Source organism: Heteronotia binoei, chromosome 17 (genome assembly GCF_032191835.1).
Source record: "Heteronotia binoei isolate CCM8104 ecotype False Entrance Well chromosome 17, APGP_CSIRO_Hbin_v1, whole genome shotgun sequence".
Classification (NCBI taxonomy): Eukaryota; Metazoa; Chordata; class Lepidosauria; order Squamata; family Gekkonidae; genus Heteronotia; species Heteronotia binoei.
Genome location: NC_083239.1, coordinates 46,102,126 through 46,111,559, shown reverse-complemented (window position 1 = coordinate 46,111,559; position 9,434 = coordinate 46,102,126). Strand labels below are relative to the sequence as shown.

The 9,434-nt window shown below is 51.6% G+C and overlaps 1 protein-coding gene across 1 annotated transcript in view; it reads right to left on the bottom strand.

The window, feature by feature from the left end:
• Window positions 1–677: 677 nt before the first annotated feature.
• BCL3 (BCL3 transcription coactivator) overlaps window positions 678–9,434 on the bottom strand; it is a 46,119-nt gene continuing 37,362 nt past the window's right edge. Inside the window, 6 exon segments of the mRNA XM_060257990.1 lie at window positions 678–2,742; window positions 2,745–3,056; window positions 3,058–3,119; window positions 4,304–4,361; window positions 4,363–4,413; window positions 8,960–9,127. Of these exon segments, the coding sequence (XP_060113973.1) occupies window positions 2,605–2,742; window positions 2,745–3,056; window positions 3,058–3,119; window positions 4,304–4,361; window positions 4,363–4,413; window positions 8,960–9,127 (789 nt within the window). The 3' untranslated portion in view covers window positions 678–2,604.

The window sequence follows — 9,434 nt, the reverse complement described above, 5'->3', positions numbered from 1 at the left end:
CTCAGACTGGCAGCAGCTCTCCAGGCAGAGATCTTTCCCATTGCTTATTGCCTTATCCTTTTGACTGAAGTGTCCGGGAACTGAACCTGGGACCTTCTGTATGCAGGTCAGATGCTCTGCCACTGACTCACATCCATTCCCTCCCACCCAGGTTATACTGGTGCACAGTACAGATCCGCTCACACCCTGCAGCTTCATGCTACTCTCGGGCACAACTGGCCAATTGCAAGGGGAGGGGGGAAAGAGAAACAGAATCTTGACGTTCCTCTGAAAACCACAGGAAGTCAAAGCACTCTTTGGAAGCTCCCCCCCCCCACCTCACCCTGTGCTGATGCTGCGGACTTCTGTACCTGTAAGACGACGACGATTGCGGATTTATACCCCACCCTTTTCTCTGAATCAGAGACTCAGAGCAGCTTACAATCTCCTATATCTTTCCCCCCACAACAGACACCCTTGTGAGGTGGGTGGGGCTGAGAGAGCTCTCCCAAAAGCTGCCCTTTCAAGGACAACTCTGCAAGAACTAAGGCCATTCCAGGAGCTGCAAGTGGAGGAGTGGGGAATCAAATCCGGTTCTCCCAGATAAGAGTCCGCACACCTCACCACTACACCAAACTGGCTCTCACATGTGGTACACCGCACACATGCACGCAACATACACTTCGGGGAGGCTTTGAGAAGTAGAAAAAAAAATACTTTATTGACAAGTTCGAAGGGGACCGATCCCCCCCACAACCCAATCAGCAAACCCCCTCCCCTTTCTCTAGCATGTAAGGAATGGAAGGTGCTAATTGTTCAAGTATTGATAAAAAGGCAGGGGAAAATAACATCTGGGGAAGAGGGGGGCAGGTAAGTCAGCCCCCCAAGATCCATCTTCTGATTGGGAGCAGATGGGTTAATATCAACAATTTGTGGGGGAAGGAAGGAACACCACCAAGCCTTTTGCATGTTGGGCGTAGGTTGCCAGCCTCCAGGTGGGGCCTGGAGATCTCCCACTTCGACAACTGGCGTCCTGCTGGCAAAGATCGGCTCCCCTGGAGAAAATGGCTGCTTGGAAAGGCGGACTCTAGGGCATGATGGCATACTGAGGCCCCTCCCCTCCCCAGGCCCCGCCCTCTCCTGGATCCAACCCCCAAAGTCTCCAGGTATATTCCAACACAGGCCTGGCAACCTTCGTCTCCACGGAGCAAAGTTAACAACCCCCCTTTTCTCCAATGGGAAGCCCCATCTTGGAATGGGGAGGAAAGGGGGGAATGGCCCAAGTTGTTTGCAAGGACTGCCTGTACTGTGGGCCACAACCAGTGTCCCCTCTAAGCGGAGTTAGTGTGAGCCAGCTCACCGTTTTTAGCCTACAGCTCACACATTTCTGTCACCGCTCAGGAAAAGCCTCAGAGGAAACGCACTGACACAGCAGCTCACAACTTGAATGCTGGTCGCTCACAAAGTAACATTTTCGCTCACAAGACTCCACAGCATAGAGGGAACGCTGGCCACAACATCCCTTCTCTCTCTTCCCCCCCCCCCCCCCACATCTCGTTTTACTGACTAATAACCTCCAGCCGTATAACTTCCTCTAACGGCCAAACTCTTGTCTGGGGAATTTCTGAAATTTCAGGCGTCGAAAATGCACCACAGCGTTTCCCTGTAGCTTCTCAAGCTTTCTGGAAAAAAAATCCCAGTGTCTTCTCCCTACCACCCTCCCTGCCCACCTTGCTCTTTGGTTGTCGTTTCTTGAAACGGACTGTTTGGTAACCATTAGGAAATCCTGCACTGTTACCGGAGTGGGGGGGGGGGAGTGTGGCCGAACCTACAGAGACAAGATCTTAACCCAGAATCCTTTCTCCAAAGTGCTAAAAGATGCCTTTTGAAGTGCGGCGAGCTTGGCGGCCAGATATCTGAAGGCAGCAACAACTATTAGGCATGATGGTGAAATGGAACCTCCCTGCATATCTCTGAACAGCAGTGGCTGGGAGGGTTATAGGCTTCCTACCTGCTTGGGCACTTCCTTGGGGGTGGGAGAGAGAAAGCTGGCTAGCAGCTTAAGGAAACAAGTCTGTATTAGTTCGATTTTTGGCCTGAGGCACAGGCTGCTTGTGATATGCTCTGAATGTGCTACTTGCCAAAGGCTGTGCAATTAAACCCCCTTTCCACTAAGGGGAGACACACAACAGCGAGGCTGTTGCCCCGGCAACTCCTGCAGCGCCGCCATCTTTGTGTGCTCTTTCAAGGGGGAAGGAGGTAAGAGAGAGGGCTCCAATCCTCACCGCTGCTCAGCCCCTTTAGGAAGCGAGAATGAAGATGAACCACCGGATAGACCGTTTGGGCCAATGGACCGAAGAACCATCAGCTTGTGAGGCAAGGGCGAACCGTGCGTTGCTACAAACAAATGGAAGAGAAGAAGGCCTTCGGTTCCCAGTGGGGGAATCAAGTGGGTTCTGGATATCGAAAGCAGCAAACGTGGGCCAGTTTTGCTCTAGGAAACCGTAGCAGCAGAGGTGAAAATCCCCAGCACGACCTCTTGTCCGGCTGCTTCGTAAAGCACGCTGCCCCTGGCGAAGTTTCCGACAGATTCGAAGCTGACGGGAGTCCCTTTGCCTCTTCTTGTCAGCTCCCTCCGGGCCCGCTGTCCCTGCCGTTGATCTGCTGTCCTTTACAATCGGCGTCCAGAGGCTTCTCGGCACCCAGCAGCGTCAGCGACTGATCCAACCCCACGCCCCGGGAGTGAATCTGACCCACTAGGGAATGTCGTGCAGTGATACGGCGGAGGGATTCAGGCCGACGGGGAGCAGCTGGACAGGATGGCTCGAGGCGTTATGGTGGGGAGGGCGAGAAGGATAGAGGGTGCTGTGGAACGCATGGGTCCATCATGGTCTCCGGCAGGGGCAGAAAGAATTTGGGGCGCTAGCAAAGCCCACGAGCTGCTCCGGCGCGGGTGGAGTCAGGCTCCGCTCCAGTTTCACTCCACGTAAGGGGCTGGCTGCTGAGGTCCTGTTCGAGGAAGTCACGCTGTCTGACTTCTGGTGGGGCACTGTGGGGGACTGCACCGCCCTTGGGGGTCTTCGGGGTCCGGGCAGGACTAGGGGTAGTGGGGCAGGAGTCCGGTGAGGCCCGCAGTGTGCCTGGAGGGAAAATGGAAGCAGGAGGTCAAAGAACAGAGCCCTTCTGAAGGACTGAGAGTCAAATCGATTAATCCGCGCAATGTAACTAGATCCTCAGATCAAAGGTTTGCTCAGTTTGTTAATTTTACTGCATACTGCTGTTTTGTTGCTTTCGCATGCTCATGCTACTCAGATCAAAGGTTTGCTCAATTTGTCAATTTTACTATTCTGTCATTGTACCATTTTACATTCTAAACCACTGCCTACCAGATAATTTTACTTCACTGTCATTGGTTCTTAAATCTGGAAGGAGGAAGAAGATATTGGATTGATATCCCGCCCTACACTCTGAATCTCAGAGGGTGTTTTCGCACTCACGTTTTACTGGCGCCACGACCCTCCTGACGCCGGCGAATCTGCATGGATTTCCCACCAGAAGCGCCGGCTACTTCCGTCACTAAGCCAGCGCAAACGTTTTCCTGCATCTTTGCAATTTGCGTTTGCGCTGGCTTAGCGACGGAAGTAGCGGCGCTTCTGGGTGCGCCGGCGCTTCTGGTGGGAAATCCATGCAGATTCGCCGGCGTCAGGAGGGTCGTGGCGCCAGTAAAACGTGAGTGCGAAAACGGCCAGAGTCTCAGAGCAGTCACAATCTCCATTACCTCCCCGCCCCCTGCCAACAATACCCTGTGAGGTAGGTGGGGGCTGAGAAAGCTCTCCCAGAAGCTGCCCTTTCAAGGACAACTCTGCCAGAGCTTATGGCTGACCCAAGGCCATTCCAGCAGGTGCAAGTGGAAGAGTTGGGAATCAAACCCGGGTTCTCCCAGATAAGAGTCTGCGCACTTAACCACAACACCAAATTGCTATCAATGCAATGCAATGAAATATTATTAAAAATTTTTTTTAAAACAGCTCCAATGGAACAGAGAAAGCCCCCCAAGCAAGCAAGCAAGCCTCTTCTTATCTTGGAGCTCCGCCAATTAAAATTTTCCGTCAGCATTAAAAATGGCTCCCACCGTTGACAGGTTTATTAATCTGCCAATCAGAGAACTCCTGAGAGCGACACTTTCTCCTCGAAGGGTGAGCTGGGCGTGGGAGCTGTTCCTATATACACAAGAGCACACCACCCCTTTTCATCCCTGGCTGAGCCTACTGCTGGGGTGCGGGCAGAAATACCCGCTAAGATGTTTATTGGTGTGGTAACTCACTGGGGTGGGAAGGCCGGATGCCAGGAGAGCTGGCCGTGCTGGTTGTCGGGGACGAGCCCCTCGCGGACATGGTCGGGCCGGGAGGCCTTTCCTCTCAGGATGTCGGTCACCTGGGGAGCAGGGGGACAGGTGAGGCTTTCCGATGGCCGCTCTCTGCCCATCATCCCTCCCCTAAAGCCCGGCCCGCTCCAAGGGGGTGATCCGCCCTCAATCGAACCCAGTCCTCCTCCATTTCCCGCCCCCCCCCAGTCAGAAAATAAAGAAAGAAAAATAAAATAAAATCACACAGACAGGCCTTCCCAACCATTTTGAGACTTCAGGGAAGCTTTGGAATTTTGACAGTGTGACAGGCACAGTCATAAAATGGCTGCCACGGGAGGCGGAGCCAGCCACAAAATGGCCGCCGCAGCTTACCGTCAGGCACACCGTGGAAAACCCTCGTACAGCTGCCGCCAAAGCAACATTTTTTAAAAAATCTGCGCGGCTGATCAAACCTCCAGTATCCCATCTGAACCTTGCCAGACCAAACCCCATGTAGGCCCTTCCTACTTTCAAAAAACACTTGATTGGCACCTCAAGGAAAAGAGTTGGCTATGATGCCCGCGGGCACCACGTTTGTGAGCCACTGTCCTAAGGCAAGACTGTCTCCACATCTTCCAATATTTGGTGGCCCAAAGTCCTGAGCCTGCAAAGACCACCTCTAAAAACAGGGTATCTAAGCAGTGCGCTTCTAGACCAGACCAGCGGGAGGCCCGACAACCCTCGTAACATCGCTGTCTATTAATAGAGTGTCCAGGAAAAATGCTTCGTCTGGCACACACCCATTCCTTGGGTTAGCTGTGATTTTGGGGTCCGTGTGGTCAGCATTTTTTCTCCAGGCCAGTTTGAGCAAGGGACCCTGGAGGTTTCGTCGCCATCTTCGGGGCAATGCAGCAGGGGTCACCGGCAACGTTCCCTCTAAGCTGCAGAATCTTGTGAGCAAAAATTCTACTTTGTGAGCTACTGGTATCAAAGTTACGAGCTCCTGGCATTAAAGTCGTGAGCTGCTGCGTAAATTATGGTGCTCTGGGCCATTTTTCCTGAGCTAAGACAAAAACGTGTGTGAGCTGGAGGCTAAAAAAGGTGTGAGTTAGCACACGCTAACTCAGCTCAGAGGGAACACTGGCCACAGGGGATGTGGAGGGGAGGTATTTGTGAAGTTCCTGCATTGTGCAGGGGGTTGGACCAGATGACCACCGCAGCTCCCTTCCAACGCTATGATTCCATGATTTAAACCTACCTCGCAGGGTTGTTGTGAAGATAAAAAAGAAGATAGACAACATAAGAATCCCTTCTTGGGGAGAAAGGTGGGGGGAGGGTAAAGGAAACTGAATGACTACGAAAACAAAACAATGAGCCCAAGCAAGCCCGATCTAGTCAGATATCGGAAACTAAGCAGGGCTGATGCTGGCAAGTACTTGGTTGGGAGACCTCCTTGGAACACCAGGACTGGGAGGCAGAGGCAGGCTTCATTCAGCCGCCTCTCTGAATATCCTCCACCTCCAGGCTCCCATAGAGGTCAGTCACCAGAGGTCACCAGGACTTCCAAGTGCAGACACCCCCCAAAAAACAACAATAATAATTGGACACGTGGCCAAACTCGGATTTTTGTAGTGGTTAGAATGCTGGATCAAGATAGAGAAGGCCCGGGTTCAAAAGCCAACTCGGCCAGATTGAATGAACAAAATAACTGAATGAAAATGACAAATAAAGCAAGGAAAGGAAAAGTCTAGGTTGCAAGTCCAATTCAAGAAATATCTGGGGACTTTGGGGGTGGAGCCAAGATCAAGGCTGTGACAAGCATAATTGCTCAAAGGGTGTTCTGGCCATCACATTTAAAGGGACGGCACACCTTTTCAATGCCTTCCTTCCATAGGAAATAATGAAGGATAGGGGCACCTTCTTTTGGGGCTCATAGAATTGGACCCTCTGGTCCAATCTTTTTGAAACTTGGGGGGTATTTTGGGGAGAGGCACTAGATGCTATACTGAAAATTTGGTGCCTCTACCTCAAAAAACAGCCCCCACAGAGCCCCAGATACCCACGGATCCATCATTTTTTATGGGAATAAATCTCCCTAGGGAATAACAGAGTTCCCAGCAGACATTTCCCTCCCCTCCCTTCCCCCCGCTTTCTGACGACCCTGAAGCGGGGGTAGGGCCTCCAAATCGGGGGATCCCCCCGCCCCCACCCTGGGGATTGGCAAACCTAGAAAGGTCCCCTGTGCAAGCACCAGTCGGTTTCCGACTCTGGGGTGATGTCACATCACGTTTTCACGACAGACTTTTTACGGGGTGGTTTGCCATTGCCTTCCCAGTCATCTACGCTTTCCCCCCAGCAAGCTGGGCATTCATTTTCCTGACCTTGGAAGGATCGAAGGCTGAGTCAACCTTGAGCTGGCTACCTAAAAACCCAGCTTCCGCCGGAATCGCACTCAGGTCGTGAGCAGAGAGTTCAGACCGCAGTACTTAAATCCAGTTCCTGCGGAGGCTTTTCACCCCAAGGAACATTTTGTATCTGTTGCTGGTAATTAGATTTCCTGACTCTCGTGAGCAATGTTCCCTCTAAGCCATGGAGTCACGTGAGCAAAATTCTACTTTGTGAGCGAGTGGCATTATAGTTGTGAGCTCCTGCATCAATTAGTTTGCGCTGGGGGCCCTTTTTCCTGAGCTGAGACAAAAAGGTGTGAGCTGGAGGCCAAAAATCTGTGAGCTAGCTCTCACTAACTCAGCTTAGAGGGAACAGTGCTTGTGAGGGGCGTGAAGGAGCCCATTTCTGGGCTGAGAAGGAGTCCAAAAAGCCACAAGCGAACATGGAGCAGGATCCACCAGGAAGTTCTCCTGCCCAATTACTGGGAGCTATGCAAGAGTATCACCATTCCTACGAGTTACGGTTAATGTTCAGGAAACAGGGAGACTTGTCCAACCTGAAAGGAGAGTTCTGTGATTTCAAAGCCTCAGTTTCTCTTCCTCTCCTCGAAGAACAAAACAAACCCTTCCTGGTATTCCCTATAAAATTCCTTTAATGTTGTTTTTATAGAGGCTAATGACGAACACGCATTTCAATTCCCTTCGCCTCCCTCTATTCTAGTTCCAGGGATGCGTGAATGCAAAATATCAGTATCACTTCCTTAAACTCAGGTTTCTAAGTTTACAACAATTATGCCACCCCAGGGGTTTCCCCAACCTTTTTGAGCCTGTGGGCACCTTTGGAATTCTGACACAGCAGACAGCCGCTACAAAATGGCTGCCGCAGGAGGCAGGGCCAGCCAGAAAATGGCTGCCGCAGCTGACCTTTAATCACACAATGAAAAGGCTTGTGCTGTGATGGCAGCTGCTGCCAAAGTAATTTGTTTACTAATCTGCACAGCTAATCAAATCTCTCACAGCCAATCAGAAGCTTTGTGGGGCAAAAGCCTTGCCTAGACCCACCCACTTTCTAAAAAAAATGGTGGGCAGCAGAAAAGGTGTTAGCGAATACAGCAAGTTGGCGTTATTGAGCACAGAATTCAGCACAGCCTGAAGATCTCTGCTTTTATTTAATGTTCTACAGTTTCTAGTCCTAAGTGCTGTGGAGATATTTTTATATCCCTCTTTTCACTACCTGAGGGTCTCCTTCCCTCCCTCTCCCCACAACAGGCACCCTGTGAGATAGACAGGGCTGAGAGAGTTCGGAGAGAACTGTGACTGACCCAAGGTCACCCAGCTGGCTGCATCTGGAGAAGGAGTGGGGAATCAAACCCAGTCCCCCAGATTAGAGTCTGCAGCTCTTAACCGCTATACCTAACAGCAGCCCTGACAAAACTCAGCAGCTTGCGGTCCCATCACAGAGGCGAGCCGTGGCATCTAAAAAGCGGCATTTTCGAAACCGGCACTGTGTAGTGGTTTCAGTGGTGGATCAGGATTAAGACGACCCAGGTTCAAATCCCACCTCGGCCATGTACTTCACTGGGTGACTTCGAGGCAGCCGATCCCTCTTAGCGTATCTGACCCCACAGAGTTGTATTGAGGATGACACAGAGGAAAGGACTGCAGCGGGATGGGGGGGGGGGGGCTAAACAAAACACACCCGATTTACTTGTAGGAAAAGGCTGTGTCAAAATGCCATAAATTGGAGCAGGGTTGTTTTTGTAGCAGGAACTCCTTTGCATATTAGGCCACCACCCCCATGTAGCCAATCCTCCAAGAGCTTACAGTAAGAAAAGCCCTCTAAGCTTTTGGGGGATTGGCTACCTCAGGGGTGTGTGGCCTAATATGCAAAGGAGCTCCTGCTACAGAAAAAGCCCTGGATAGGAATATCCTTGTTTCTTCACATTGGAACCATCTGCCCCAAAAGGTTTGGGTTTCCTTGCCTAGTAGGCGTTTGGAGCTTTGTCATTGGAGCATGACAACTTGCTGGTCGCTGCTCTTAACTTTTGTTTTCTCGCCCTATTCCCCCCTCCATATTTTTGCAGTTATCACCTCTAACCAGAGGGAAAAACAGATTTTTATAACGCTCAAGTTCATGCGCTGTTGGCCTGCAGCACTCAAAAGGGAACATACAGCTGTGGGGAGAGCTGCCAAAGCCGCCTTCCCACTCGGCGATTCCCTCGGCCCCATGACAGTCCCAGGCTCTTACCCGCTTGTTCCTGGCCACCATCAGCGGTGTGTCGTTGTGATAGTTTTTGAGGCTCCCATCTGCCCCGTTGCGCACCAGAAGCCGCAGGGTGTCCAGCAATCCCCGCCCGCTGGCCTCGTGGAGAGCCGTGTTCCCCCCGTACGACTGGGCATTCACATTTGCCCCATGCTGCGAAGCAGAGAACACAAACCCACATTTACAAACACGGATGTTCTTGCTCTTAAGGATCACGGTATAAATTGAAAAGGGAAAAAACTGGATGTTGACACTTGAAAAGAAGCCTGTTTAGAAGACAACCCCTTTTTGGAGAGCCTGTTTGGTGTAGTGGTTAAGTGTGCGGACTCTTATGTGGGAGAACTGGGTTTGATTCCCCACTCCTCCACTTGCAGCTGCTGGAATGGCCTTGGGTCAGCCATAGCTCTGGCAGAGGTTGTCCTTGAAAGGGCAGACTCTTACCTGGGGGAACTGGGTTTGC